The sequence below is a fragment of the Chaetodon auriga genome, chromosome 1, assembly GCF_051107435.1.
Source record: "Chaetodon auriga isolate fChaAug3 chromosome 1, fChaAug3.hap1, whole genome shotgun sequence".
Classification (NCBI taxonomy): domain Eukaryota; kingdom Metazoa; phylum Chordata; class Actinopteri; order Chaetodontiformes; family Chaetodontidae; genus Chaetodon; species Chaetodon auriga.
The window spans coordinates 10316918-10334351 of NC_135074.1; the positions used below are offsets into that span (position 1 = coordinate 10316918).

Consider the following 17434-nt stretch of genomic DNA (forward strand, 5'->3'; position numbering starts at 1 on the left):
TTTCTAACTTGGATCATGTTATTAAAAAAGACAAGTCACAGAAAGAACTTCTTCTTACCATGTTTATAGACTCCCAACAGCAAACACTTGTCAGAGATGGCATCCCACCACAAGGCTGGCAACTCGGAGTGGTCAGGATCTGGCACCCAGATCTTTATCTCACTGAAGACGAGGAGGTTTAAACAGATATTATGTGGGGGAATCTTTGATTTACATCATTTACTGATATCCACAGTGGGTGTTGACACAGTTCCTTTATTGCAACATAATGTGAAAACCAAGTAAATCTACGAAAATGAAATGTGGCAAGAAGCCCTGAATCTCAGAACCCAGAGCTCAGCAGGTACTGATTTTTATTTGAGTCATCTGTACCGTCCTCTGTTTTTTTAAGTATACTGAATATTATAGCCTAATTTAATTCCTTGTTCCCATTTGCTGTTAATGAAACACTCCTAACTGCTCCCCATGCAGGGCTTTTATTGCGAAACAAAACGTTGAGAATTGTGAAACAATAAAAGCCTCCCCTAACTTCCAATAGTATTTTTCTTTTTATCCATTTTCAACAGCGCAATGTGGCAGGAAGCAGAAAACAGAAACTCAAACTGCCTAACTTTCACCAGCAGGGGGAGCTCTACAACCTTCTAATTAATTTGGCTGATCAGTTGCTTCTTGCTTCAACAGGTTGACACCATCATACGGTAACGTCCACATTTGAAACTCAAGGAGAAACATGTCTGAGGCAAATATTTCACCATGATAAAGAAACGCTACTGTAGCCACTAGCTGTAGTAAAGCTGCTACATCAATCTAAACATTTGTGTGCAACATGAATCCAGCTATTCTCTCTGAGCAGGTCAGCAATTGCACTGTAATGCACAGGGTGTTTGGCACCATCTATTCTGTTATGGGAAATGTATTTGATGGGTAAAGTGACTGTGTTTCAAGAGTCTCAGGCAGCAAAAAAGGAAATGTATGTAAGAAAAGGTAACGTCTGAGTAGCTCACCTCGAGTCTGCGCCGTCCAGCACCTTCTGGGCCTGGCTTCCTATCACCTCTTGTTTCAGGTAGTAGAGCATTCTGACCCTGAGCAGCACCCTGCGCAGAGAAAACCCACTGGTCACAACAAAGCCCCGACCACGCACAAACGCTGAGCGAGCAGAACCAACACACATACACCCAAACACACCCACACACACACGCAGCAAACTGTTGAACACAATGCAAATGAGTGCAATGTGTGACAATTCAGCTGTAACCCCAAAAGTTCACGGCTGTACACTGCAGCAACAGCATAAACTCCAATTAATTTAAGTATAATATGTACGCCTGTCTTCTACGAATTGTGTGTGTTCAGCTGTAAAGCATTAGCTGTACAGGCCTTCCACAGACCAGGACACACAGTACATGACTCAGACCAGCATAAGCCCGATGAATGAATGATTTTTGTCTATGTTACTGGAAGGGCCTCGCAGGGAGTCGTGAGCAGCTCCGTAGCTGCAGCTCCGAGGACTGAACGAACAGCCGACAGTCTCTCAGCGGTCGTCACGTGGTCGCGCTCTGGCAGTAGATGAAGGCTGGGAAGCCGAGGCTGACAAGGTAAAGAGAGGCTGACTCACAGGGGAGACATTAGCTCTGTGATGCATGATCACACATCACAGCCAGCAGGCTTTGAGCGACAGTGAAGTGGTGGGAACTGTGGTGCGCTGGTGTGCCAGGCTGTAACGTCTGGCACGCCTTGAGATTTTGCTTAATGTAGAAGGCTGTTCTGTGTAATCATTTTGTCTGAACACAGAATGATTCTTAAATTCAATCATGCAGCGTTGTTGCTGTTGGTAAAAATGCGGCACAGAGGGCTTTAAGGATTTCTGGCACAAATCTCTATGGAGGATTTCTACCGCCATGGAGTTTTTAGCTGCCTTACAATTATTATTTACAGAATGGGTACACCTCAGAGGATCCAGTATGCTCCTCTGACACTGTCAAATGAGCAGAGACACACATCCTGCTTTTCTGAATGAAGACATTTAACACTCCCAAACCAAATTAATAATAAATTAATAATACACTTGCCAAGTGCCTGTAACCATTTAATTCTATTCATTATTAGTAGTATTATCTAGCACCTGTTGCCAGAATACTAACGTCTCAACAGTGTATTTGCAGTCTCCTCTTCTTATGTATAAGAAGCAGACACTGTCACAGTTTACCTACAGAGATATCTTTTTTTTAAATCTTTTATTTTCAAAACAAACCAAGACTTCTACATTAATCTATCTTTTCCTGTGGCTTCCTCTCCTGCCAAAGCTCCTCCTCAGTGCTGCTCTTCTTTCAAGAGCAGTGACAGAATTGCAGACTGCCGCTCTGAAATGTAACATTCCAGGAATTCCATCTTTCTTACGCTGTTTTTCAACTAAATATTGTTATTAATGAGCCCAAAATCCTTCCCCGATTCACTGACAGGAGCAGGAGAAACTGCAGGGCTCCTAGGTCTGTCTGTCTGTCTGTCGGAGTGATGGATGTCTGTGGTGACCAGTCTGGACTTGTAGCTCTGGTAAATCAAAGTCTTGAACTTCCTCCCTCTCCCTCCTCCACCCTCCTTTGTGACTGGAACCGCCCAGGAGCAGCTGCTGCTTCCTCTGCCTGTCAGCACAACCCTTCATCACTCTCCATCCAAGCCTTTGCTAGTCAGTGTGTGCGTGTGCGTGTGTGTGATGTGGTTCACTCAGAGAGGTTGCGCGGAATCTCAGCACAGTCATACACAGTCTTTCAGAAGCAAATAAGCCAAGTATGCATGACATGAGTGGCATGCAGAGAATCCCTCATGGTCTGTTCACAGAAAACAATCCATCACAAAACAGGAAGATACCAACTCACTGATGTAATTCTGATTCAAAACACACAAACACCATGAATTTTTTATGTGCTTTCTCAAAACTGTATCCTACATGCCAAAACAGATTTAGTGATCACTGTTTCATGTCTTTACTACAGTGTGTAAGGAATATGTGATATTCATACAGTAAGAAGCACAGGTGAACTGGCCGAGGAACAAGAATTTTACAACACGATGATCCATGGTGATCAGATTTTCTGACCTGTTGGTCTTTCAGACTGAATCATTTCCCACTGCTTCCTATAGTTCCCATGCCTGTATCGGAGCTCTGTCCTACATTTACAGTCCTGTAAAGGAAGCCAGTGAACAGCCCCCCCGCTCCACCAGTCACATTCCAGGTCCTCGGACTGAAAACGCAGAAGTCAGCAAACCCTGCTGACTGTGTGTCCCCATTTGCCCGGCGTGTCTCACATCAGACAATCCCTAGATTCAGCATAACTGGACCAGGAAACAATGGAGAACTTTCTATGGAAGCTTCAGCGCTCTGCATCCAAAGCCCTATGGACACAAACCCCCCTTTTAAAAGAGGAGCAGCCATCTATTTGGCTTTATATCTCAGCGGCCCATGTTTTGATAGCAGCCATCTTTTTCCCTGTCTGTAAATAAGAGAGATCTATGACGGCCATTAGCTGGGCTGAAGTCTCGTTAAGAATCATATCAGTCTGCTGGTCTCGATGCGATGCACGTCCATTAATGAATCAGTCGACTGTCGGCTCCAATAGACGTTTCGGTGCCTCCTAATTACTGTGGTTTGGAGGTGCCACAGTGACAATTTGAGCCATGTGCAAATTGTATTTTGATATATTCAGGCCTCATTCTATTAAAAATAAACTGATACAATCTGTGCAAGAAGAGAATAATGACCACCTGCCAGTTGCTATAATAGCACAAAAGGTTTAAACACAGACAAAAGAACACACACACACACACACACACACACACACACACACACACACACTCACCCACAAGAGATAAAACAACCCAGCCATAGACTATTAGTCACCATGTGCACTGTAAGCAAGTTAAACGCTAAAACAAATATTAGAAACTACACAACTGTCTCTTTTATTTAATGATAGTAAAGAACATTCATCCTTTGTATTCTGCACTTACAAGCAGCTACGTATAACAGCAGAAATGGCTGGTTGCGTGTACTTTACTGTCATACTTAATGTTAACTGAAGTCGATTAAAGTGTCAGCTCAGTGGGATACGGAAACACCTACTTGTTGCAGTGGTGTTTGAGGTGTTTCTTGTAGCCATCATCCTGAAGCATGTGCTCTGGATTGTGTTTCCTCAGCCACTCAGCTTTGTGGATGTCAAAAGAGCTGGACTGGGTCTTCATCTTCTTACCCTTCCTGCCCCGAGGGACTGGGGCTGATAAACCTAGGGGAACAAGGAGATTGAGAGTTCTAGGTGAGACAGAGGAAATGTGAGTCTCTCCCTTAGTCTAACCTCTCTGTGTGCCACTATCTGTTGTAATAAGCTCCGGTCAAATGTACACTGGAGGTCCTGAGACTCACCCAGGTGATTCTGCAGCTCCTTGGTGCGTCCGTCCTCAGTAGGGGCGATCAGGTCCCACATGAAGCTTTTGATTTTGTCATCTCCACGATAATGGACCAAGCAGTAAGACAGCAGGGCCCTGCAGATGGACTCCACATCCCACTCTGTCAGCTGCTTCTTAAAACGGCCATGTTTGAGAATGTCCGTCCAACGACCCCACCTGGACAACAAGAGGGAAAAGCCAAATTTTATACAGTGGGCTCAGATACTATTTGGGAGAAACGCTTATTGTGAATCTCAACATTTACATGGTTCTTAGAATGATGACAGCCTGATTCACTCATATTTAAGTGGGATCAGTTACAGTATACACAGTAAGGGATATTGGACAAAACAACACAACTACCTGTAACAGATCTCCTGTATGTTATCACGTATTTTCAATTAGGTCTCTGTTTAAAAACATCAGCTCAGTGCTATCTATCGACAAGATCAACGCAGCTGCTCTGGTTTAACGGCTTTAACTATGTGAATCATCTCACCCATAAACAAGCAGGTTCTTCTCTACTCTGAAGCACTCTGTGCGTCCGTAGCTGTTGAGGCGGTCGTGGTTTCGCCTGAGCTTAGGTTTGGTCTCATCGCTGTCGCTTTCGCCCTCTGAAAGCTCTGCCAGCTCGTCCTTGGTGGCACTGAATGGCCTTGTCTGCTTTCTGACACGAGGAGTGTCAATCACCAAGCTGTTCTGTAGAGTGGAGGAAATATAGGGCAAGCTAAATATCAGCAAAGGGCTTTCGAAGGAATTCAGATAGAGGCTGCAACTCTACTCGATGTCCAGGCGTTACACTTTGTTAGATGCAAAAAATTATTTGTGAGCAATGTCTTTATCATGCTTTGCTCTGTACATTCCATTACTTGTGGTGCAGTACATACTCTGCCGTTGACCATATCCATGTCAATGTCAGCCTTTTTGGCCCACTTGTCCCAGAAGTTGGGGTCGTCCAGAGAGATGTCTGTGCGGTTTCCTGATGCAACAAAACTAGCCTGAAAGCAGACATCAGAATCATGTCAAGCCATAATCACGGTCAAAACTTAGAAACAGTCAGTGACCTGTATCACTTGTGTTGGAGCGGCTGCATTATCCATTTCAGTCACCTTAGCAAAGGTGGATCCTCGTCCCTCAGACTCAATGGTGATGGTCTTTGTTCTGCGCTGGAGGATCTGGTCGATGTCCTCCTCACAGAATTTGGCCCCTTCATCTTCCTCATCCATGATGGCCCCGTATGCACCACGTCGCAACAGATCTTCAATCTCCTTCTTGGACAGCTGCTGCTGCACTGCCTGAGGGGTGAAAGGAAGACAGACATTTCAGGGCAAGAAACTACATCCAACAAATAAAAAGAAATTGTACTGGCAGAACAAAATATACTACATAACGCACAAAAGAAAGTCCTCTCAAATACACAATATACTGTAAAATACACACGTCTGATTATTAAAATCATAACATCAGCAGCTTTGTATCTAACCCCAGCAGCTGTTTATTATGCAAATATGTTCAGTCAGACCAGATGTGGAAACCTGCTAATAGCTCAACCTCCTCATACTTCAGATAATTCTCAGAGGACACCAAGAGCAGATCAACATCCACCTACACACTTCACATGCTGTTGACACACTCCCTCACAAAGAGATTAGACTCTAATAGGATCGGTTATACTTCAAGTGGAAATTTTTAGGAGTGAGCTCCAAGTTTTTGGGCTCGTGAACACTTCTTTTTCTTTGCTTGGCATCTTCTTGTTGTGTGCCATCTGTTATAATTTTCCTCTGATGTCATTCAGGACTGATTATATCGGAAACTGTTGACTTTTGTTATTGCTGGAAAGATAACTGGAAGAAATCTTGTATTACATTTTTGGACCTTCACATGTGACGTGCTACAAAAAGACCCCGTCTATGCGATGAATGAAATTATTGCAGTAGCACCTCTGTGCAGCTCTGCAATGTGTGTGTGTGTGTGTGTGTGTGTGTGTGTGTGTAACAGGCGGAAACGGTGCTGAAATGCTGGACGCAGATCGTTTTTGTTATAAAAGGCACCTTTAAAGTAAAAGTGCAGATGTGGACAGACCCTCTTGTTTGTGCGAGGTGTGTTTGTTTCCTTGCTTGTGTGTGAGATGAATCAATGACGCATTGCTATTCCACTTGGTAATTGTAGTCTCTTGTGCCCCCGGAGTACATACATCCAACACCAATTCCCATAATTCATAGGGAACGGCCACCATATTGGTACAGGGAAGCTGTGCATGTAGCACCAGTGTCAATGTAGAGCACTAAATTTGCTTGGCTGATTTTCACTGTAATTGTATCGTGACTGTGTGATTACTTTCCTTAAACTAGAGTCCAGTTTAATATCTACTACAACTTGGACAGGAGGGTGGTCACAATAAAAAATGTGTACACACTAGTCTATAATTATCCCAGTGCCACACCAGGCCTTTGTTGCTTCCTGCTCATTTGTGTAATGATTTGATGATGAAATATTTGAACTGAAAGATTTCATGTCCAGCCAAGGTCAGCTTGTGAAATGGATGGTATTCATCACAAGCACTGTCTGCAAACAAACACCCCTCTTTGAAAAATAACTGAACATAATTTACATGACTAAATGATTTAATTCCCCATTTCTATTCCAGACCATTTGGACAATTCTCAAACTTACCCCTCCCCCGGCGCCTCCTCCCAGGCTGTTATCTCGGCCACTCATGCTTTGCAACACTGCTTTGTCCAGGCCCAGCTTGAGGCTGGCGCGATCAAACATTTCTCGCTCGTACGAGTTTCTGGTGATCAGACGGTACACCTTCACTGCCTTGTTCTGACCGATCCGATGGCAGCGAGCCTGGGCCTGCAAAGGGCAGAAAAAAACGAATTAAGAGCACTGTACGTACTGTAAGGAGCTTTAGTGGTGATATCTTTAGTTTGACCCAAACCTTACCTGACCTTAAATTATGCCAACTTTAAAAACTGAGCGACGTTTGCATGTGTTCTTCATTGGACACAGTGTAAAGCACTTTCCAAGGTGAGGAGACTTTTTGGCAAGTGTTCACATGAGCAGGTGTCACAAGAGGTGACATCAGAATGCCAAAACTATCTAACGCCTAAACATTAATGGTGCAAATGTACAGTAGTATGTTGCATCTGCTGCAAAGCGACTCTGTGTGTGGTTGTGTCGTACCTGCAGGTCATTCTGCGGGTTCCAGTCAGAGTCAAAGATTATACAAGTGTCTGCTGCTGTGAGGTTGATTCCCAGGCCACCGGCTCTCGTACACAGAAGGAAAACGAAGCGTTCTGAGTCAGGCTTACTGAAGCGGTCGATGGCTGCCTGCCGCAGGTTCCCACGAACACGTCCATCTATCCGTTCATACAAGTACCTGCACCACAAAAACATCATGTAACATATTTGCCTTGAACTTTAGGTGAAAGTTTTAAACATTTAACGCCTTGAATTTTGATCATGTTTGCCTTTTCCTGAGGAGAGTTAGTGAATTAAGCTTTTAACAACTTATCTTAACCTCTCATAACTCAGCCATAATGCTTATCGACGTACACCTGGGAAACAACATCTTCAAAGATGAAACTGTTTCTAGGAGTGGTTATGCTCTTTCATCCTTGTGTCCATCCTCATCCCCTCCCACAGTCTGACCCCCTGCCCTCCCCTGGGTAATCCACTTCCAGTCAGTCGGGAGAAGCCTTGCAGACAACCCTGCTTGTCTACTGCGGTGGAGCCCAGAGGGCTTCTATAACCTGCTGCTGAACCCTGTCTGAGGTCTGCGCTGCACAGAATAATGTTTACAATAGTTTAGGGTGTGAAGCCAGAGGAGAGAGAGAGAAAGAGAGAGAGAGAGAGAGAGAGAGAGAGAGAGAGAGAGAGGGGGGGAGAGAGAGAGAGAGAGAGAGAGAGGGGGAGAGAGAGGGGGGGGGAGAGAGAGAGAGAGAGAGAGAGGGGGGGAGGGAGAGAGAGAGAGAGAGAGAGAGAGAGACAGAGAGAGAGAGAGAGAGAGAGCGAGAGAGAGAGAGAGAGAGAGAGAGAGGGGCAGAAACAGAGAGATGAGAGCAACAAAAGAGAGACAAAGGAAAGTGAAATGGAAAAGGTTGAGGAGTTTGGAGATTTGAGTATAAAAATAAAGACTAAGACAAGAACCAGAATGAAATTATTAAATTCCTAAATGCTATTAAATTTGAGGCCTAACGGCCAGTGGTAAAGATTTCTCCACGATCATCTTGCTCTACGTTCTTGACCACTCACTCAATTTCAGCTTTTTAGGGGGCCGAGACACTGCTGACAGACAGAATCAGACACACACAGAAGGAAACCATGATTTAAGTCCAAATCATTGTCCATCATCTACATCAGCTGCTCCACTGCTCTGTGGACTTTTTCTTTTTCTTCATTCCCGTTACAGGTCTAAAAATCACACATTTTGCAGGAGACAAGGCAGATTCTGCCTCTTGTATATAAACAAATACCTAAAATCCTGTGAACTTAAAAACTGAAGACACATGGCGGAGCTGAGACATAACAGACTTGTTACAGAATGCTGAAGGACAGATTAAACAGGTATGTTTATCATCTGTAAAAAGAAACTGACAGGATTTCTTGTTCAAATTTTGGCAAAACAGTGTGCTTTTTGAGATCTGTTTGGCCACACAATGGCAGTGAAAGAAGAAAAAAAAAAAATACTACTTTCGATGTCCCCAGGCGATCAACAGCTTAGGAGAATTTCCGATTTCCTCTAAATGTTGTGTGTAAATGTGCAGTACGTACACTACCTTTTGTCCAGTGCATGCTGGGATATATTACAGTCCATTGTGACCCTGAACATGAGTGGATGTGAAAATGAATGGACGGATGGATGTGTTGTTTTGACTCATTTGTTGTGATGAAACACCGGACTCCATCCCGGTAAACACTAATGCTGCTGCCAACTGGCTGCCATGTACTGATGCTAAACACAGCACTATAGGAATAGAGGCATACTGTTCCGAGCCATATGCAGCCACACCAGTCAGATCATCTTTTTCAGTGTGAAGCAGCGACTGAGTGTTCCCAGTATACTGCACCACTAAATCCTGTCTGCCACGTGCTCAAGATTTAGTGCTTCCGTTGAATCGTTAGAAATGCAATAAAGCCAGAGGATAAGTGTGACTTTATATTTTTCAGCAGCAGCACTAAGTTGATGATGAAAAAAGAAAAAAAAACCTCTAAAACAAATCTCATGCGCAACTTGAATTTGTTCCTACGTGGACTTTGACAGAAGACACAGCAGAACGTCCTCGATTTAGTGTTTCTTTCCAATTGAAAATCTCATTGTTACTTATTCTGCCTTTAATCTGTATGGTGTGTAATATGATATAAGCTGATGCTGACTGAACACCTTCATACAGCTGATTTTTTTTTTTTTTGATTAACATTATCAAAATCACTTTTTCATATTTCAGATTACATCATCTGTCACCGTTACCTTCTCTGAATGAGGTAGTCTTCCAAGATGTCCAGGCAGCGCACCATTTGGGAGAAGATGAGCACCTTGTGCCCTCCGGCCTTCATCTTAGGCAGCAGCTTGTCAATAAGGACCAGCTTCCCGGCAGACTGCACCATAGCCTGCAGGTGAAAGTCGACGGCAGTGGGGCTATAGACCTCCCTGAAGTCCTCCAGGATCTTCTCTTCTGCTCCTGACATATCAAAGACATGGACACCGTCATCAACACTGTGTGTTATGCTTCTCATGTTTTCTTTCCAAGATTTATTTGCTGTAATGTTTGATGTCCCTATAACAAGATCAGGGCTTTAAACAGTTATCTCTTTATTGACAATACTATGATTCCAGACAATAATTTCCAGTGACAAACATGCTGTCTTCACTTAGAGACTATTTTTCCAGAGGAGAACAGAGGACTGATAGAGAGCTTCATCACATGAAGCAACAACAATCACCTGAAGCTCAATATCAGCAGAGCCAATGAGCTTGTGGTGAACTACAATGCTTAAAATATGCTGCAAAGAAGCCACAAATTGGAAAACGTGGACGCTTGACACATATCTTCACCCCAGCAGCACAGAAGATCTTTACAACCAGCACAGTTTAAAGGTGGAGATTAGAGTCACCAATTCAGTATCTGACCAAATGTGAAATCAAAGGCAAAGGTCACAGTGACCTTTGACCATCAACATTTAATCAGTTCATCCTTGAGTCCAGCTGAGCCAAATTTGAAGAAATTCCCTCAAGGTGTTCCTGAGGATGTGAGGTCCCAGTGACGTACGTACTGTTATGCTGTGGTTTAATTAAAAAGGGAACAAAAACAAAACACTAGACAGATTCAGTGCATGTGCAGTATCTACTAAATCTTCAGAGATTTTCATGGCTTTCTTAAGGCAACATAACCAGTGTGCAGAGTCTCATGTAACAATCACTTAGGGTATCAAATTATAGTGAGCACCTAAATCTTCTAAAATGATCCCACAACACCTCCTGAAGACTAAACAGGAAATTGTGGAATTGTAGACCTTCTGCTGCTACGCCTGCCAAGATCACAACTATACATTTAAACTATATTTAACCAAATGAACCTATATTTAAGCTTGAAAAGGTACCATCCTACCTTTAATGAGGTAGGGGTGGTTGCAGCACTTTCTCAGCTCCATCATAGTGTTGACCAGGTTGGGCATATTTGCCTGGCCAGCTCCTTTAGCCAGGAAAGAGAAGTTCTTCTCCAGGATGGCGCGGTAGTATTTCTTTTGAATGTTGGTGAGCTCAACCTCGATGATGGTTTCCTCTTTAGGAGCCAACTTCTTCTCCACGTCCTCCTTCAACCGGCGCAACATCATTGGCTTCAGGATACCCTGGAGCTTCTGTACCTGTGGTCCCAGACATGAGAAGAGAGTTAAACAACATCCCACAGCAGCGTGAGGTGACACAACACAGGTCTGGGGTTACACAGGCTGCGTTTGCAGTGGGTCTGATTAAAACTGAAACAGCAGTGTCGTGAAGCAGATGCAACACACTATTAAAAGTACCCAACATACATTATGTATATAATGTGCAAATGCTAGTTAGCGCCGAGCTGAACTTGACAGTTGTTGCCTGCTTATTATTTTCATTTACAGCCAACTGAGGGAAATTCCACAACAGGACACTAAAATCTTACATGTAATCAAACATTAGACTGGACCAAACTATGCTATTTTATATTAAAGTTTTATGATGCCGAATTCTGTATATGATTGATGTCTGCCTGTAGACTTATTATGTACATTTTTTATTTTCCATATTTTATACGTATATATGAATTTTTAAAACCAGCAGTCAGATTTTCTTTTTTTTTTAGCATTTGATGCAGAACCAGTCGTCTCAAAGTTTGTGCTAACAGCACAACATCACAGCTTAGTTACGACGAGACCCCCAGGAGTGTTCCCCAACCAGTGCTCTTTTTTTTATTACACATACAGACCCTCGTCTAACATCAGCTGTTATGTGTTGAAAAAGTACCTCTTAACAGCACCGGCAAAAGGATTTCACATCACCACTGGCACAAAGAGCCTGTAGATTTAGTGCCGTGTGTTGAGTACTAGCTGTTCCAAATATTTTAACTTTCAGCGTGAGTACTGCACTTCAAACATGTTTTAATGGTCTTTCCTCGAGCATCTCTTTAGTGCTTCTGCCTAAAAATGAAATGCCAAACAGCAATATATAGAAGGAAACTAAAAAGTCCTTTTTTGTGAGCAACTGTGTCAATACGTTGTTCGAGTGGCATAATACCCCATTATCTGTTATCATTATCCACCATATGTTGTGTGTGTTTGTGTGCATGTGCCAGTGTGTGTGTGTGTGTGTGTGTGTGTGTGTGTGTGCATACAATGTCACTGTGGCCTAGTTAGAAAAAGCCGCACTTCAAGGCTTCCATCTGTACCAAGAGGATCTTTATATCTGAGCAATGATGTGTTTTGTGAAGCTCGAGGAGACAATAATTTGGCTACCCTTTCATACAACAAAACCAAAATGGTGTTTCCTTCAAAAACTCTTAAGATTAAGGTGACAAAAACTGCACCAGCAGCTCGAATGTTGCCTGACCTGCTTCTGTGACATGTGGATATCTGACGTTACACCTTTTCTGTACTGAATGTTCCCTCCGACGTGTGTTGGGCATTGTCATTTTGGAGTATTCACAAATCATAAAATGTCAGAAGATCTTCTCTGTGTATCCGTGAGCTCACCTGCTCCTCCGTCTTGAGGTCTCCGAACTCCTGCATGAAGGTGTTTTCTGAGGGGAATCGTGCTGGCTCCAGGAAGTGGAGCAGGCTAAAGAGCTCCTCCACTGTGTTCTGAAGAGGAGTACCCGTCAGCAGGACCTTGTGCTCCTGAAAGAGGAGAAAAGAGAAGAAACAGTGTTTCAGGATTTACAATGAGTCTCGTTTGTCAAACGCACTCCTGCAGATTTGCATTTAATTCGAAACAGGTTGAATTAGTTTTGAATCCACACTGCAGCTTTAACAATGCCCACACTTTGAAGGAGTTGTCATGTTTGAATCTTTCACTAAGTTGGTTGTATATGTACCAGATTCATGAGCTTGAAGCCCTCCAGCAGCTTGCAGTTCTTGTTCTTGAGGCGGTGGGCCTCATCGATGATAACGCAGCGCCACTCTATGGCGTTGAGTTCGGGACAGCCTCCCAGGATCATCTCAAACGTGGTGATAACAGCCTGGAACCTGTAGGCGCCTCGCAACACACGGCCCTGCAGACCAAAAGGGGAGAGACGTGGGACACACTTTGTCAAATTGGTTTTTAAAGCATCTGTAAAACAAATACAATTTTAAGAGCTCATCATGTTTGTGTTTTTATGCAAGAGAAATTGTGCCTGTTCTACAAGTGCTGAGCAATTTTCAGAGAGAAAATAATGAGTATGAACTACAGAGCAAATAATGTCAACACATTCATATTTCAGGTACATATTTCTCCAGTGGAGTTGCTCTTTGTGCCTGTTAACATTAGAAAGGGATTAAATTTGCATCCTCATGCGGATGACAGCAAACACATGGTTTCATTTATTTTTAGATTTCACTGACAATAACACACCTCTTGCTTGGGAAAATGTCTACAGTACGAACAGGACATGAGTGCACACCCGCTGGTGAGTCTTTATGCCGTTTTGTTTATTTGTTTGTTTGTTTGCCTGGGGAGGCTTTGCTTCAGCCCGCCTCTCCATTTGTATCTACTGCCTTGACAACAGTCCTCAAGGGATACTCAGTTATCCAGTAACCCCCTCCCACAGCCAGCCTCGCCAACAGACTGCTGCAGAGAAGCCTCTCTCTCTGATATGCCTGAGCAGCGCTGACAGAGAGCTCCCCTTGGGGGCTGCTATGACATCACAGGCTGCCTGGGAGACAGCCTGGTGGCGGCGTCGCTCTGTTCTTCTCTCGCTCGCTTTAATTCCTCCTACGGTTCGTCTGAATACTAAGAGCGTCTAACTGCCTGTTGTGACACATCACATGGCCTGCCAGCCACAGAAAGCCTCTGCCCAAGGCTCACTAACTACCTAGCAGCCCACTTACTGTTGGACACGTGCCCTTCTTTAAATCTCGTTATATGCTACGTTAGTACGATGAACTGCTTATTCATAAAAATGCTCTCATGCCCAGCACGGTAAGCAATCATGGGCTTCATGAACAGTTCAAATTGATTTCAAAATATGACAATTTTCCTTCAGCTTTACAAGACCTAAAATCTGTAGCGCTATTTAAGTGCATAGATGTTTTTGTAGAACATTTTGACATGACTGAGTGACAACAAAGTCACAGAATAATACATTTTCTGCCATTTTCTTCCACACATAGCATCAACTAAGACCTTTTCTTTAAAAAGAAAGCTTTTGCTTGAGACAGTCACTATCCCTCATCTGCTGCACTCTTTCTTCTTGTTGCAGGTGCCTCTGAAACACTGTAGTAAGTGCGACTGCTGCATTTCTTCCAGAGTCCCAGTGTACCATGGCTTTGTGTTACACGTGCTAATCACGTCCTGCCTGGCTTTTCAATATCCGACTCCAATAGTTATATCCTGTTCTCAAACATATCATTAGATTACTCACACGACTTCATATTGCTGCTGTTTTCTTAAAACACTGTGATTATTTTAATCAAACTGAATCACTGTCTTCCAGTCTGAAGGTCAGCACAGTGAAGGAGCTTTCCACCCGCCTGTCTTTAAAAGGGGAAGATTACGTATGTCAGGATGAAGGAAAAGGCCTCTCAATCCTCATGATTCCATTTGTGTTAGATATGTGAGACGAGCTGGATGTCCGGCTGTGTGTCCATGAGTGAGTCTCGGCTAGGAAGGAAAGCAGTGTTCTTAAGTAGAACATATAATCCGCTATAGCTGCACTGCTATAACTGCATCTGTAAGTCTATAATGTACAAAAGATGTTTGCATCTGCCAAGAAATACATGATGCATATTGATTGTCAATGCATTCACTAGGGGCCACTAGCAGAGCTGTAGACTTTCAATTGTGGTACTTTTGTACACTTACTTGAAATTGATGTAATAAGCTCTTAATTGCACAGAACACGTGATGGATTGTCTACAGAGAGACACCTGTCTTAAACACTGCCAATAAAACCAAGATTTCAACGGTTTGCACTGGTTTTTCTAGGAGAGGACCATACTGACAATGACATGTGATGTACTGTATGTGCTGCACCTCCCCTGTGTGATGTGTTGGATGTCCTGTGCTGGTGTTGTTGTGGGACTGCAACATATGGATGAATGCTACCAATTTTTCAACTATTCATACTCAATTCAGTAACAGTGTGTGTGCTCGGTGAACAACACCCTGATGACAAATATCCAGTAAAAATTAAAAGCAACAAGATCTCTGTGCCTCTCGCCCATTTACCTGCGCGTCCCTGAAATACATCTCATACTGTTGGAGCATCTGCCGGCTGACCATGCTTCCGTGGTAGACGATGACATTGAGATGGGTCCAAGTACGGAACTCGCGCTCCCAGTTGGCAATGGTGGAGAGCGGGGCGATGATGAGGAATGGTCCTTTAATGCCCACACGAAGTATCTCTTCTAGGAATGTGATGGACTGGATGGTCTTTCCCAGGCCCATCTCGTCTGCCAGGATGCAGTTTCGTCTGACGGGTGCAGATAAGACGAGTGAGAAGAGAAAAGGTGATGACATAATTAGGGCAGAGTAAAAAACAGCAGAAGAAAGAGAAGAAAAAAGGTGTTGAACTATTCTAAATCAAAAGCACCTGTGTGAAAATGTAAAGATCAAGTATATCCCTGGTGTGCACAGCATTCAGTATGCGTGGGGATGTTAATTTTTCAAGTCTGACAGTGCTGCTGCCCGAACTATTATGTCTACATATCACTATGACAAAGGTGTGTCGTGAGCATTTTTGTTACATTTAACAAAAAAATGTGTTGGGATAAAAAAGAAAGTGGTGAAGATGAAGACACAGAACGAGAGGAAAGGGAAGAAACAAGGAAAAGGCAAAAGTCCCCTGATACAAAAATAATAAACTGTGAACAATGGAGGCGAAAACGACATCATAAGCAGTAATAACAGACCAGAGAGATGAGATACAGCATAATGGGAAATGCAACTGCCTCTGCTGCGTGGTGTACTCCAGCAAACCATTTATTCAGCTGTCCAGTGGGTGGGGGTATTATGTCTTGATGCTAATTGCAACGTGCAGATATTCCCACTGGCCTCTTAAGCAGCTCTCTACTTTTGATGAATCTCTCTGCGTAGGCATACACAAAATCCTGCATGCTCACACATAAAGCCAATTCCCAGGGTTAATGCAAGCACACTGACACCATGTACTCCGGATGTACTGTGTAGCACTTCTTTTGTGATCGTGGGCGAAGAAAAGCAATTGTTGTTGCAGCAGTGTGCACCTTGACAAGAAATTTGACTCTCCTCGCAGGCCCAACCAAATAATACGAATACAGCCAAATCATAGCATGGTCCACGCACGCACGCACGCACGCACGCACGCACGCACGCACGCACGCACGCACGCACGCACGCGGGAAAAGCGATTTTTTTATTCATTATCTGCAGTCTCGATGCACCCAGAGGATTCCTCTTGAAATACAAAATGCCTACGTAAAATTTCTAAATCAATAAATATACTGTAGTATTCTGTCAGCGTGGGATTACTGAGGCTTCACAAGCAAATACAGTATGTAAAGAGATACAAGTTTGCTTGAGGTGTAAGATTCATGTTAAATCTGCTACTGTATCCCTCTTTCCGTTTGAGAGGTGCACTGAAGCTATTGAGGCCATCTTACCTACGCAGAGTGGCAGCATGCACCCCTGTCTCAAGGCAGTTGTTTGAAAAGCATAATAATCTATGACATTGTGATTGAAATATGTATTTCACTATTTCCGCGTATTGCATTATGCTTTTATATTGATTGGATAGCAATTCATTATGCAGGTTAAATATAAATTCAGTCCTGTTTAGTTCAGTTACAGAAGGTTGCATTTACAGAACAGTGATATCAAATCCTCTATATACTGTGTGATGTGTGTGGTTCTGTCTCACAGCTGAAAAAGTTACTTGCAAAAGCAGTCCGCGTGCAGTTTTCACTCTAGCTTTACCTTCGTCACACCCACAAAAACTCCAGTCATGAGCAGGGTTATAGATGTGGGTCAGGTAACCCATAAGGACCAATTCACACAGTGGGTGAACAGGCTGCTGGCCTTTGCATTTATGCAAATATACAGTATTTAAAACTGACCTGTTGTACCAGTTGAAGAGGAGCCAGTTAACCCCTTCTAGCTGATAGTCCCTGAGGCTGTTGCCGTTCCTGTATTCCCTCGATTGCTCCCTCTTCTTCCACAGATTTGCCGGGGGCCGCTCCTAGGAGACAAATTTCATTTTGAACTCTAACTTTACATTTTATGTGAAAACATTTTTATGGGATAAAACATTTTTAGACATAAGGATGGAAATGATAGACAAGCAGCAGTCTT

At 43.4% G+C, this 17434-nt stretch overlaps 1 protein-coding gene across 4 annotated transcripts in view; it reads right to left on the reverse strand.

Moving 5' to 3' along the window:
• Positions 1–17434, reverse strand: part of chd9 (chromodomain helicase DNA binding protein 9) — a 70234-nt gene that overhangs the window by 8678 nt on the left and 44122 nt on the right. For all 4 annotated transcript variants that reach the window (XM_076749504.1, XM_076749585.1, XM_076749425.1 and 1 more), the window contains 15 exons: positions 17200–17321; positions 15335–15578; positions 13002–13178; positions 12661–12804; positions 11049–11304; positions 9911–10121; positions 7624–7819; positions 7111–7293; positions 5547–5732; positions 5325–5435; positions 4937–5136; positions 4415–4614; positions 4118–4277; positions 1005–1094; positions 59–162 (listed from right to left, as the gene is read on the reverse strand). In XM_076749504.1, coding sequence (XP_076605619.1) covers positions 59–162; positions 1005–1094; positions 4118–4277; positions 4415–4614; positions 4937–5136; positions 5325–5435; positions 5547–5732; positions 7111–7293; positions 7624–7819; positions 9911–10121; positions 11049–11304; positions 12661–12804; positions 13002–13178; positions 15335–15578; positions 17200–17321 — 2584 coding nt within the window. The remainder of the gene's footprint in view (positions 1–58; positions 163–1004; positions 1095–4117; positions 4278–4414; positions 4615–4936; positions 5137–5324; positions 5436–5546; positions 5733–7110; positions 7294–7623; positions 7820–9910; positions 10122–11048; positions 11305–12660; positions 12805–13001; positions 13179–15334; positions 15579–17199; positions 17322–17434) is intronic.